General features: G+C 36.0%; 1 protein-coding gene across 1 annotated transcript in view; it reads left to right on the forward strand.

Moving 5' to 3' along the window:
- LOC150092268 (kinesin-like protein KIF21A) overlaps positions 1-15,551 on the forward strand; it is a 524,778-nt gene that overhangs the window by 277,255 nt on the left and 231,972 nt on the right. The window contains exons 19-20 of the mRNA XM_090415090.1: positions 7,496-7,569; positions 8,198-8,266. Coding sequence (XP_090271216.1) covers positions 7,496-7,569; positions 8,198-8,266 — 143 coding nt within the window. The remainder of the gene's footprint in view (positions 1-7,495; positions 7,570-8,197; positions 8,267-15,551) is intronic.

A 15,551-nucleotide genomic window follows, 5' to 3' on the forward strand; every position in this document is an offset into this window, starting at 1 on the left:
GATTTAATATAATTTTTGTAACTCTTTTTTATTTGGTTAAATGATATATCAAAATTTGATGGTATTTATTATTATTACAGGCAACTCCAAGGAGTCCTTACTCATCAAGGAAGTCCCTAAACATGTCAAGAACTATTCAGAATTTGCATAGTATCTATCATACTTTGCTTTGAACTCATTCACAATCATGGCACCCACAACAGACTGGTAGCTTATGCCACTCATTCACCACTCTTCAAGTAAAAAACCTAGTTTTAATACCATTGCTAAATATACTCTTGCTCAATTTCCATGGATGGCTTCTAAGTTCTCCCACCAGCATACCTGTTCTGAAAAATTTTCTCTGAATTAATCTTTTAAAAACCCCTCAGTAATTTGAATGTCTCAATCATATCACCCATTTTCTGCCTATTAACCAGTTTCTGTAACTTATTCTTGTAAGGTTCATTCCATAGACCAGCTACCATCTTGGTCACTTGCCTCTGGATCTCCTCTACCTCCTCCCATCATGAAGAAACCCTGGAGCCTAGAATTGTGCACAGTAGATGGGATATTATCACGGCTCGATAAAGAGGAAAAGTAATCTGCTTGTCTCTGCTCATCAAGGTATTCTTCGGTAACCATCTGATGAGCTGCTTTAGCCACTTTTGCTGTGTCCCCTAAACTTTAACTTCCTATTCACTAACACTTCCAAGTCTCTGACTTTGTCAATTTCCTGGAGTATGGTTTCACCAATGTGGTATACTGCTGATAATTTTTTCACCCCAAAATACATAACCTTACTCTTTGCCACATTTAACTGACATCTGTTCTCCTTAGCCTAGTCTGGCAATCGATCCAAATCATCCTGTAAAATTTTTACATTGTGTATTCACTATTGCTCTATCCAACTTTGCATCATCAGCAAATAACTGAACAGTTCCTCTCAGATCCTTTCCTATATCATTAATGAACAAATTAAATACCAGTGGTCCAAGAACAGACCCCTGCAGCACACCACTATTCACAGGCCTTCTTTTGGACTCTACTCCTGAATAAACTACTCTCTAGCTCTCCATCAACCACCCTCCTATCCATATCACCAATCCTATTTCCATGTGCTGCAGTTTACTGATTAGAATTCCATGTGGTGTCCTGTCAAAGGCCTTTGCAAAGTCCAGCAGCGTCACTGTAAGCCTGTTTAACCCTTATCCAATTCAGCCATCACTGTATTATAAAATGTGAGTGTTACCAAGGCATGATCTACCCTTCACAAAACCATGCTGCCCCCATACAGTATCTCATTTCCATTCCTGTATTTTGCTCTAGACCAACTTCAATACTTTGACGATGACTCCTGACATTCTGATTAGTCAGTAATTTGCAACAGCAGTCTTGGAGCCTCCCTTATGCAATGGAACTACTTTCTCCTTTTTCTACCCCCTCAGGACTAACCCAGAGCTGGTATACCATCCAATCTCATGGATGTGTTCACATTAAGGTTCTGTAATATGCTATTCACTTCCATTTCATTTACCTCAGTTCCTGTATAAGCCATCAGTTCCCTCATTCCTGCAATATCACTGCCTGGATGATATACTCTTTGAAAAGCATTCACTTATTAATTCTACTATTTCGACTGATTCAGTTTCCTACCCTCGGCATTCCTTAAAATCATTCTGCTGTATACATTTTTTATTGTAGCATATTTGAAAGAACTGTTTTGGGATTTTCTTTAGCTTGCATTGCTAACTTCCTTTCATAATCTGCTTTTTCTTTTCTTACCACACTAGTTACTTTTCTGGCCTGTACCTTGTACTGTTCATGTGCCTGCAGGTCACCTTTCTCCTTAAATTCCCTCCACAATTGTTTCTTTTTTTTTTTTTTTTGCAGCTCCAGCTTAATGGTGTTATTCATCCATTTAACTCTTACTTGATTTACTCTCCTGACTCTAGGTATGTAGTCAGCCATTACCTCACCCAAGCACTCCTTTACTACTTCCCATGCTATCTACATCCAGCCCTTGCAGTTTTACATGCCATGGCACTAATCCAAGCAATATCCTAAACTTGTCATACTTTCCAGCCTGGTAAGTCCACATATATCCTGTTTTAACTGAAAATTCCACACATTTAGCCACCTCCCAGGTCAAGACCATATATTCGTTATAAACAAATTTTCATATGCAATTACTAGATCGAGCACTCTCAAACCTTTACTATATTATCCCTTAGTAACTGCATAAAGTCTATTTCCTTTCTCCCATGTGTCCTCTCTGCCTTCCAATCAATGTTACCATAGTTGAAATTCTTCATAATAATTGCCTGTCCTCTACTCATTGAGTCTATTTGCCGATGCATCTTTCCATCCCCTGGTCTATAGCAGCACCCAACTGTATATTTGTTCTGCTGGCCTCAGTCTCACACCAGATAGCCTCAAATGTACTATTTTCACTGTCCTGCAGTCGAACTTCTATTTCCTTTGGCTGCAGTTCATCAGCTGTCATCAATAACACTCCCCCCCCCCATTCCTTTCTCTCTATCTTTCATGAACACACTATACCATTCACATTCTATCCCACTAACTATATCATCTTCTGTTAGCCATGTCTCACTAATGCCAGTAACCTTTGGCTGGGATGAGCTAACCAAGGCCAAAAATTCCTCCTGCTGGTTCCTAATGCTCCTGGCATTAGTGTACATAAAGTGCGAAAGCCACTTACACCAATCCCTATCTTGATGCCTTATACTAACTATCCTATTCTGGTTTGTTACCATTGGTACTAACTCAGGCATATTATATACATTCTTACACCCAACTGCCTCACTGATGTCTACATATCCACTCAACAGCTCTCCCTCCCCAAAAAGGTCTAGTTTCCCTGATTCTGCACATCCCTCCCCCCCATTTCACTTCATTCAACGACAATTTTTCCAGTCTCTGAACACCAAATCCATTCAGATACAAACCATCCTTCTTGTATAAGTCCTTTTTCCCATCAGACTCACTCCACACATCCACAACCTCTACACCACTCCTCCTCCTGCATAACATACTCATTGAGTCATTTGCTATTATGACCCTCTTTCTCAGCTTTATTTTGTCATACCATAATTGATTCACTTTTTTAACTCTCTCTTCTTTTGCTACTAATTTTTCAAGTCTTATATCTTATGCCATACTTTTCTCCTTTTAAATCATTCATACCGGCCACTATAATCATTTCTTTGACCCTATGCTTTGGTGCTCTAATAACCTTATTTACATCATTAATTTTCATGCCTGGAAAGCACGATTTTGTCAAACTCCCATCGATCACACTTTTTATGATAGAATCGCTGTATAACTCCCATTCCTTAATTTTTTTTTTGTTTTTTTTCTCTCCCAATCATGCCATCATTTTTATTATCTCACACTTGTTTCTTTTTTGTTGTTAGCTAATCCACTTGGTAGACAATTTTGGAATCACTCCAACTTTCGCTTCGCCCTATGTATCACTTTGCGCAACTGAGCTATCTCCCTCGTTGCAGCTAACTCTTCGTTTTTTTTTGTGTATATATATATATATCAATCAAACTATTCTCTCATTTGACACTTTTACTCTCACTTTCAACCATGTCACGTTCACTCTCACTCTCTGGCATTACATCACAATTTTCAATCATATTCTGACTTTCATCTACTATTAAGTTAAGGGGATAATAAATCCCTCATTATTTTAAAGCCGGATACGAAACTCGGAGATTGAAATCTATCGAATGGACTCGCCGATAATTCTTCGGCATGAAACTCTTAGATTTTGATCTCTGAGTTTCGTATCCGGCTTTAAAATAATGAGGGATTTATTATCCCCTTAACTTAATTTACGCCGCCAGAAAAATAGCCTCTTGGCTCTTTATCATAGTTTCATCTACTATGTCAATCTTGCGACCTGAGACACACTTTTGATCCTCACTTTCATGACACTTACACACTGTCCCACCACTATCGCTTTCAACCCAATCTCCAGCTGCTCTTGGTAAAGTATACATTCCACAGAACATTACATTGGGCGAAGTCCCTTTGATTCAATTCTTTAAACAATGATGATGACTTGGATGCCATTGCTCTACTTCGCACTGGTGCCATGTGCCATGCTATCTTATCTAAACACTAAATTAACACTGTTTATAAAACCAAATTTTTAAGCTAAACTAATTAACTCCACAATACACTCTAATTCTAGCACACTTTTTTTTAACTGATAACGCTATTTTTTTAAAACTAAATAACTTCTTTCGGAGTTCAAACACAGTCCTACCATCAGACACCACCTGGTGGCACTGATTAGTCTTGGTTTTATACTATATCCATATACTAGAATGAATAAAAGAAATTCACAGTATCAAATGTCCTTCATATTGTTTATTTATTACTGGTGTTTGAATTAATATTTTTATTTTGTCAATTTTTAAATTGCATTTCATGTCATAATTATGCATAAATTGTAGCCAGATGTAGGTTAGAGTAGGGTGCTCCTTTAAACAAAGAGCTTGCTTAGATATTCTTTTTATTAGGATTATGTACTGTTTGGTAATGTTTAGGTTATGAATGTGCATTCAGTTTTGCATTACCCCAACCCTATTCCCATAAACTTTTCTTTTTTGAATCAAGAAACACATGGACATTTATCACTGCACAATCTAAAATTGCTGAACACTGCTCACCAGTCTCATCTATCACAATGAAATTCATTTGAACACTATTGATATTGCCAGACATTAAATGAAATGGAACTTAATTTCTGCAGCCGTTAGAAAACTGTCACCTAACTAATTGTTATAGATTCCCTCTGTTCTCTTCATCCAGGTTCTTTTAATAATCTGATTTTGTTCTTTACTCTTTAATATTCTCCCATGTCTGGCTATTACATTTCTCCTGATATTGGTTCCACAATATTTTCTTTTTATGTGTAGCTTTTGTTTTGTAGTTTTGTTTATCCATTTATCTCTTCCCACAATTTATTTCCTAACTCAGAGATGCAGTAAGCTATGGCATCCTACAGATACTGCTGACTATGTTCTGGCTCTTCTACAGTTCAGTTTCTCAGCACAGTCCCAAGCTCTTCTTGGTTTATTATATTCTCATCACCCATATTATAATTCTACACATAACCATTTTTTGAACAAAACTTCATTATGCTTTGCTACCTCTCAAGTTAAAACTGTATGAATGCTTGCATCATCTGGGGATATAACAGCAGCTATTTACTGAGAGATTCTTGGATGCTGTTACTAAATTCTGTACTAAAAGTGCCTTCCATTATATCCTGCTTAAGAAGCTATCTTCAATAACTCTGTAAATTCCTTCCCTCGTATTACGTGCTTTCTCCTTGCCAGTATCTCCTTTTTCTAAGAATGGTTATGGGAGAAAGAGGATATTAGTTGGTGAAAACGGAAGGATTGTAACCATTACAGTGAATAATTGTGATATTGAGCAATTCATCAAGGTATTTCATACTCATAAGTAGAATATAATGGGGAGCTTGAATGCAGTGAGAATGGAGGAAGAGAAATATACTAATGGTGAATTATTCCAACTAGTTAAGTCATTAACATAAATTAATGACATAGTATTTCTAAATCACTTAGGGAATTGAACAACATAGATCCGAATATAAATTAAATTATACTTTAATAAATATTTCCGATATTTTGGCAATTTTTAAAAGGAACTTACAAAAAAGACACGTGCACACAGGCACTACAACACAGTAACTGAGAATGAAGATATGAAGCTATCGTTCTCCTAGAAGTCGTGATGGTGCCCTCTAGCGGGCTAAGTAGGTGTTCTTGGCCGTTGGGCTGAAGGTCTGCTGATGTATGCCTCCCAAATTTGGGGCAGTCGCATACTAAGCATAAAGTTCACCCTGGAAAAAGAGGAAAACAACAGCCTCCCTTTCCTAGACGCACTAATCATCCGCCAGCCTGATGGAACCTTGGTTTTCTCAGTTTATAGAAAACCCACCAATACAGGCAGATACATTCACTAACAATCCTCTCCTCCCCCTCACAACAAACACTATACAACAGGGCTAAACTAATCTGTTCTAACGACATGGCCCTAAACACTGAACTAAATCACATCCTCAATACTTTCTCAGCCAATGGCTACCCCCCCCCCCCCCAAAAAAAAAAAATCCAAAAAATATTAAAACCTACAAACCACAGCCCCCCCCCCCCCCCCCCACACACACACAACAAAGATTACTCTAAATCCATCACCATTCCCTACATCCGAGGCACCTCGGAAAAAATTACCAAAAATTTAAAAAAACATGACCTCACCTCCTGTTACAGGCCTTACAGAAAATTGGCATCCCTTATCTGCTTCACCGAAGACCAACCACTTCCCCTAGACCTACCTGGTGTATACCAGGTCCCTTGCAGTTGTAAACTGTCTTACTTTGGCCATACAGGCAGGACGGCGAATATCAGAATTTCTGAACACAAGGACTACATCCGGTTTCACAAGTACAGCCATTCTGGTCTTGCAGACCATGCTCTGGATACACGCCACAGAATACGGTGGAAGAAAGTTGCAGTAATACACCGTAGCTTTATGGAATCAGCCTCAACCCTAAGACACTCCCCAAACCTCAACAAATTTGGTTGTATGCGACTGCCCCAAATTTGGGAGGCATACATTAGCAGACCTTCAGCCCAACGGCCAAGAACACCTACTTAGCCCGCTAGAGGGCACCATCAGGACTTCTAGGAGAACGATAGCTTCATATCTTCATTCTCAGTTACTGTGTTGTAGTGCCTGCGTGCACGTGCCTTTTTTGTAAGTTCCTTTTAAAAATGGCAACGTGACGTTGCCGAAATATCGGAAATATTTATTAAAGTATAATTTAATTTATATTCGGATCTATGTTGTTCAATTCCCTTAGTGATTTAGAAATGCATAACCAACGTATAAGCCTGTCTACAATAATGACATAGTAATGTGTTTGGAGAGAATATTCTTCCAGTAAATTAACCACCACCTTGACATACTTGTTTAACAAGCATCTTGTAATAGGCAAATTCCATTTGAGTGGAAAGAGGACAGAATTGTTTCAATAAGACTGAGGTTTCAAATTATAGACCAATTTGTAGGGTTGTGGATAAGTCATTGGAAGTTAGTGAGGGCTAGGATTCAGAATTGGGTTCAAAACAGCAGTATTTTCTTTGATCAGCAGAAATTTGCTAAAGGGATATTATGTTTTAGCATTCTACTTCCATTTTACAACTAAGTGACAAATGCACTTTATACGGGACATACACATGTGAATGGTATATTTATATTTTGCAAAGCCATATATATATTTTGATGAACTGCCATATGACAAAAAAAAAATCCTATGTTTTTGCATGAATTTTCTAAATATCTCTTTCTGAAACCTTTTATACTACAGTCTCTTTCAAAAAAAGTATGTATATAATAAAATAAATTTTATTATACTTCATACTTTTTTTTTTAATCTCTCTCTCAGCATTTGCTATCAAAAGAAGTCTTCAGTTTTCTCCGAAGATTGCTAAATCGAGGTGGCAGCATTTAGAAAAAGAAGTAAGTGTTAGTTTTTTATTCTGAATGTGGTTATATGTATATTTATTATCTTCATCTTCTCCATATGTTTAATCCTCAGTGACCTCTCATGGCTAGGTAACTTGGCTTTTTAGAAAATCACAATCCAGTTACAATCTGCTGTGCTTATCTGGATGATTTATCTTTTTTGTGATTCCTGCTCCAAACAGGTTGCAACTCTGTAGTACTGTGAATGGGTTAAAGATTTTTTCTATTTTTATTAACTTATTTATTGCATTTTATTTATTTATTTTTACATGATATGGAACCCTGCTCTAGAAACCAAACTTCTTGACCATGTAGTCAAGAAATTTTGTTAGTGATTGGATACTGCTAAGGATTTTTCTCATCTTCCTGGTGAAAGATCAGAGAAAAGCATGCTGTTAGCTAATATATAATTTGTTTATATAAAAGTTGAAGACAGATACCACAGTTATCTTTGGGATTGTTACCAGAATGGCATGTCATTATGTGTGTGTGAGAGTAGTAGTAAGTTGCAACCAGTAATATTAGCAGGATACTAGAATGCTCAGCTATCATTTCAAGTAGTGGGTAAGAGATAAAAATGTAAATAAACTTTTTTTTCTAAATTATTATTATTCCATTGCAGATAAACAAACTAGTCTTAAACAAGCAAAGCATATACACCATGGAAAAGGATATGGAAAGGTATTTACATGTAAGTTTTATATTTCCTTATTATTGTTATTTCAAATGTTATTAGCAGTGAAATTTAACATTTAACTAAATCAAAGGTGCCAAGAAATTATATTCTTGGTTTAAAACTTTATCTTAGAGTTTGCAAACAACTGGGCTACAAAAAAAAAAAACCACTTATCTCTAATCCAGAGATAAATGTTGTGACACTTGACTACTTGTATATGGCAAATATTGACTTCTGCTTTACTTTAGCCTTTGTATCTTTTCTGGGTTTGGTTGAAATTTGTCTGAGTAGTGGCCCTTCTCATAATGCATAGTATTATACATATCCAAAAGGATGTGCTTTGCATTATGGGGTACTAAGGCAATTGATGTGAAATCACTATCCTCTATATACGAGTAGCCTGGTCATGAAGATACTTCATGCACAAACATTTGATGCTTATATTTGGATAAAGGATTAAACCAAGAATATCATTTCTTGGCATCTTTAAGTAATTAGCAATATAACCTATGTGCCATTTAATTTTCATGAAAAATTAATATACTGCACCAAACGTAATTGTAATACTTATGGAAGATCACCTATTAAACAATTTTGCTGCTACTATTTTGTCAGGCAATATGCCTAGTGAGCCTGAGTAATGATCTTATGGGGTGAGGGGTAGGAACACACTACTACTATGACTATTAAATTATTTCAGGAAATGAAAACATATATTAAATATTTATTAAAAGAAAACTTTAATCAATACTTTCTGTATTTCGGCAATGCACCCATATTTGTTGAGGTTTGAAAAGTTTTTTCGAGCTGAGGCTGATTCCATGAACAATCTTTCATATTTAAATTTGCTGCGGTGGATTGATGTGGCTTTCTTCCAGTGTATTCTTTGGCAGGTATCCAAAGCACGGTCCGCAAGCCCAGAATGGCTGTATTGTTGGACCATGCTCTGGATACCTGCCACAGAATACGATGGAAGAAAGCCACTTTACTACACTGCAGCATATATATAAATACGAAAGATTGTTCATGGAATCAGCCTCAGCTCTAAAAAACTTGCCAAACCTCAACAGATTTGGTCAACTAGTTTTCATTGTGATGTGGAAACAAGAGAGGGTTCAAAGAGGCACCACTACTTCCTTATCCCTTCATGTCATTGTAGGAATAAGGAGGTGATATCAGTTCTGTGGAGTGTTCGTTATGAAGTGCATTTGAGAGAAAGTGGATTACAGAGGTTGGTGGGTAGGAGGAAAAGAGAAGATATGATAGAGATCTTCAAGTTAGTTAGGAATTCTATCAGATTAATACAAAAGAAATTATAAAAAGAGTGGATGTTAAGATGGGAAGAACAAGAGGCCTCCCTGGAAGTTGTATAAAGAACCAGGATTCGGTTGATATTAGTGGTATTATCTTTGATGGACAGCACAGACTTGCTACAGGGAAGTCAGTCATCTTTTAGTAATAAAGACGTGAGGGGTGTGAGTAGTAGGTTTTTTATGGGGAGAGTTGTTAGTGAGTGGAATGCATTGCCTGAGTGTTTTGTGAGTGCAGGTAGTGTAAATAACTTCGAAGCTCATTATGATAAACATGTTGCTGGTTAAGTGCATGAGTGGGCCTCCCCGTGATGAGTTAACAGACTCATCATGGGGAGTAATACTTACGGATATTATAGTATTACCGTAAGTATTACCAAAGTAATACTTACGGATATTATAGGCCATCATCAGTGGCAACAACAGTTGCCACTGATGATGATGGCCTGTAATATTCAGGCTGAAATATATGGCCTTAAATAGTTTTAATTATCCCTTGTGTTTTTTCATGTTAATTGAAGTAAATTCTGATCAGATTCTTATCTGATATCACTCTCATATCAGAATATTCTCATATTCTGATATGAGAGAAGAACAGAGCATAATTACAAAAGGCTGTCATTGCAACTTTCATCTTCCTTTTCTTTGTTTAGAAATAGTTATAGGCAAATTATCCATAACTGAGAGGGCCAAAAGTTGGTAACTTGCATGTTGTCCAATAACAGTCTTGATTTGTGGTCCTTTGATAAAGTTAAAGTTAACAGCTTTTAATTTCTTTTCTGTTCAATCTTTCTGCCTTTTGTATGCTTGGATGGATGATTGCATTGTTACCCCCCCCCCCCAAAAGGGGGGGGGTCTTATTTTTCTCCAATTCTTACATTGAATCTTGGTACACATCTTCCTACCATTCAAGATTTGCAACATTTAGTGTGCCTCAGAGGTCTGTTTTATGGCCATTACTGTTTAAGAATTATGAGTAGAGCAGATATTGTGGCCTTAAAAGTGTCAGTGTCAAAGACTTGATAGACTGAGTAAATGGGGATGCCAGTTCAATGCTGAGAAATGTAAGGTTTTAAAATTTGGAAGACAAAGATGGGACGTAGAATTTATGCTTGATGAAGGTGTAGTTAATAAGATATCTTAGAGTGACACTGGATGAGGATCTGAAATTTAGAGGACACGTTGCCAGAATTGTGAGGATAGCACAAATTCTGGCGATGATGCAGAGAATACTGACTTATAGGAGTAAGAATAAGGCCTAGATTAATCCTCATGTGGACTATTGTGCACAGATTTCATTACTTGGTTTTCAATACAATGAGGAGATATTGGAAAAGGTCTAGAGGTGACTGAATGGAATTTTGAGTATGAAGAAAGGTTAAGAAGATACAATTTACAGTCTAGTCAATAGAAGGAAGAGGGGTGATATGATAGACATAAAAGTTGATTAGTGGTCGTCATAAAATTAACGTTTAAGAGGTTTTTCATAAAATGCAGGGAAAACAAGAAGTAATCCCTGGAAGCTGTATGAGGAGGATGTGAGCAAAGAAGAAAGATTTTTTGCATGGAGAATGGTGAATGATTGGAATGTATTGCCTGAGCATGTGATGTATGCATAGAAATTGAATGTATTTATGCTACGGTATGATGAGCTGCATGTATAACAAAGGAACCTTCTGCAATGAGTCTTTGACTACATGGAGATCTTGGGACAATAATAAGTTATTATCCCTAGTACACATGTTCCATTAAAAGCATTAAACGTTTACTTAATAAGCTTCAACTTTTCAGTAATGAGAATGAAAACAACTATTTTGTAATGTTATTGTGCTTTTTGTCATTTCCATAAACATAGAGAATGTTTTTTCTTTATCTTCAATGTGAAACAAAAATTCACATCAGGAATCCACAAAAAATTGCTATCCATTCATTCCTTGCATTTATTTTATCTTTTTTTTTCTTTCTGCAAAGGGAATGTTTTATAACTTTCCTTTTCTTCAACATAAATCTTTCATCTCTCTCTCTATACACACACACACACACACACACACACACACACACACACACACACACACACACACACACACAGGAACCCTCGTATAATGCGGATGTTAGGTTCCATAGAAACGGCACATTATATAAATTGCGTTATACGAGACTTAGATCACATAGAAAAAGTAGGGTTAGGTTTCGAAATCGTCTTTTTTTTAAATTATATAAATAACAATGACATCTAACAAAAATATTATTTTTTATTTAATTCAGGTAATTCATGTAAGTTAAGAAAACATAAACTATTGAGACAAATACATATTATAAAAATTACAAATTGTAGATAAATTTCATTGCACATAATGCATAAATGTTTTAGACACAATAAAATAAAGCGATATTTTAATTGTCATCACTATCTTCAGAAATAACATTTCGTAGATGTTCTTTAAGTGGCCGGAGGTCATCACCACTTAAAATCTCTTGGACATCATTTGTATAATTCTCATTGCATACTTCAGCTGGTTTAGTCATCAAGATGTCAGTAATAAGAGTTTGCTTTCCACTATGCTGCAATTTTTTATTAAGTTCATAATATGGCACTAAACAAATATCCAGTTGTCTCGTGAATTTTCTCAAGCGCTCCATTGATGGATCATTATCCGTAAAATAACCTAACTTTCTTGCCAAGTCCAATCCTTCTGCTAATTTCTTTAAACTGAATTCTTTAACGGATTCATCACAATCAGAATCTTCGGCAGAACTTTCCCCACCATTTGGTTCGACGCTGTTATTAATTGTACCAGTTCCTCCTCATTTAAATCTGTTTCTCCATCAATTCACTAATTTCTTTTTCAACCTTATCGCAAAAGCCCTCTCCACCAAAAATGTGTGTACGACATTTATTATACTACATAGCTCGGCATACACTGGAGGTATGAAATTTTGTTCCAGAACAGCTTTAGGCCATATTTTGTTCCAGCAAGCATTCAGCGTAGAGGTTGTAATTCCTTAATGGACAGAGAAATAATTTTTACACAATTCAGTATTGAAAACTTTTTCCACGCTTGAGGAGTGTCATGTTTGGATTAGATTCCATTTGTTCCAAAATTAATTGAAATGTTTGCCAAATATAATATGGCTTAAATGATATTATTCATCGAGTGGTTGAATAAGTGAAATAGTATTATTATTATTCCTGACACCTCCAAAGAGTCCGAAGACTCATCGCGGAAGGATACCTACAACTGTCTCAACCACTACACCAAACCTCTACTACAAATCATCTCCATCAATGCCATCTGTTGCCCACCACAACTAGTATTTTTTGTCTGTAAATTGCGTGTGTTCCGAAGGGCCGATTTGTCTGTATGCGGGATGAAAAACCCAAGTTTCCGGGAGAGAAAACCCTGCTACCTCCGTATGAGATCGGCTAACTCACCTTCGATTGAAATCGTCCAGATAAAGATTCCTCCCATCGTGACGAGAATCGAACTTAGGCCTGTTCCAATCGAAGGGTGCAATGTACCGGCGTTCTTCCAATTGTGCTACGGAAGCGACAAAATTATTTTAATATTAGGATGGCTTAAATTTGTTGGGTGGCCTGGTGCGTTATCTAAAATTAGTAGAATTTTGAAGTCCATGTTCTTTTTCTTTGTGTAACTCTACATCGGGTACAAAACACTTGAAAAACCAATTTTCAAACATGCTAGCTGTAACCCATGCCTTTTTGTTGACCTGCCTATAAACGGGTAGGGTGGACTTCTCGAGCCCTTTCATCGTACGAGGATTTGTGGATCGGTTAATAAACATTGGTTTTGTCATGTAATCACCTGATGCATTACTACAAAACAGTAGAGTAATTCTATCTTTGGAAACTTTGAATCCAGGAGCTGATCTTTCATTTTTCGAAATATAGGTGCATTTTGGCATTTTTTTCCAATATGACCCAGATTCATCTGCATTGAACACCTGGTCTGCACTGTAACCACCTTCCCTAATGATTTTTAAAAGTTCTATTGGGTATTTCCGGGCAGCTTCAATGTCTGCTGATGCTGATTCTCTCTGGATTTTAAGATTATACAAAGAAAACTGCTTTTTAAAGTTTTCAAACCAACCCTTACTGGCACAAAATCCATGCTGAGAGATTTCTTTTGAAGAATCTTGATAGAGTTCTTTTAAATGTTTATAAACTTTGAGAGCTTTTTGTTTAATAAGGTGTCCATCCAAAGGAATTTTCTTTTGAGTGCAATCTTCTATCCAAATCATTAGAGATTTCTCCATTTTTTCTATTAGAATATTGCAAACACGAGCAACGCGCTTTGCACTTACCATTGACCCAGCAATAACACTTTCTCGGATTTTATGTTCATTTTGTTTGATTGTTCGAATTGGTGATTCATTTAAATTCAGAGTCCTTGCAACAACTCCTGGTTTTTCTCCAATTTTCAACCGATCCAAAATTTTAATTTTTTCTTCGAGAGAAATGAATTTCCTCTTCAATGTTGGTTTTTTTTACCTTTCGTTGCAATTTTAGTGGCCATTACAATAAAAATAAACTTTTACATAAAAAAAAAAAAGCATTACATATGTATGTAACTCACCAAAAAATAAACTGCTCAGCTTGAGAATAACACACTTATGATTTTAAATTTAAATCTTATTTAATTTAATTTAAATAAGATTTAAAGAAATTTAAAGAAAAATTTAATTTAAATTTTTCTTTCCTGGCAGAAAACGAAGACAATTTTCAACAATAAACACTTTATACAGTAAACCCTAGATGGCAAACTTGTGGCAGAGGTGGCATGTCAATGATTTACAGGTGATATCCTTTGATAAGCTTATAAATTATTCAAGTTTTTTTTTTTTTAATTGTTACAATATGTACAAGCTGAATTTTGTTTTGCACAAGACAGCAGCTATAAAGATGTGCATATGATTGGTGCGGTATTAACAAAAGATCACGCGACCCAAAGACAAAAGCAACCGACAAGTGTTGAGTTGAAATGCTAAATTCTCTTCAATCGAATTCCATAACATCTGAAATGTCATAACAACATTCACTATTAGTTTTAACACATTCACAACAGGGTGTCATTTATCATTCCGATGGAACTTCTCATTACTGACTGGCTCAACTCACACAAACGTTTCAACCCTTGGTTGAATTTTATGGCTTCTTGGCAGGTGAACTCGCATTCATTATATGGCATGTTTCAATTCTTGGTGGTTTTTAATTTTAAGTTAGCCTTTGTGATCTGTCATAATGACATCGAGAATTTCAAATGCAATAAAACAAACACTTATTTCATAATTGAAAAATTGGACAATAGTTTTTAGTTAGATACTGTGTTTCGGTGCAACATATGGTTTTGCTCAAGTCTATACACCATAGTTTCTGTGAGAGGGGACGTGATTTATTAGTTAGTGCCGTTTTTATTCCATCTGTCTCAAATTGTTCTATTTGTTGAGAATGACACAGACTGCAAAAGCCTCTGTACAGTACCTTATTCAGTGATGCAATAAAACTAAATTCGATACTTATAACTACTTGCATGATATGGGCAGACACAAATTTAACGAAGATAAAATTAGATTTTTAAGTCCCGCGGTGAAAAATATGAAAAATAAAATAAAAGGTTACTAGAAATTGTAGACCGTGTTATATCGAAACCACGTTGAACAAGGGATACTACAATTTGTAGACGGCGTTATATCGAAACTGCGTTGTATAAGTATCGTGTTATACGAGGGTTACCTATATATGTAATGTATGCTTTTCTTATGTCCATAAACTATTTGCTTCATATCATGAAGTGTACACTGTATTTTCTGATTTGTAATTATCTGAATGATGTCATGACAGTCAAGTATAACACACTGAAGAGAAGTTTTCAGTAATAGTGGACTGGATACATTTGTTAGCATTGTGATTAAGTTTTGTTATCACTTGATGACTGTTTCATGCATCAGTATAAAAAACTTTCTATGACATT

This window comes from Typopeltis vanoorti, chromosome 26 (assembly GCF_054136105.1).
Source record: "Typopeltis vanoorti isolate ZY-2024b chromosome 26, IOZ_Tvanoo_1.0, whole genome shotgun sequence".
NCBI lineage: Eukaryota > Metazoa > Arthropoda > Arachnida > Uropygi > Thelyphonidae > Typopeltis > Typopeltis vanoorti.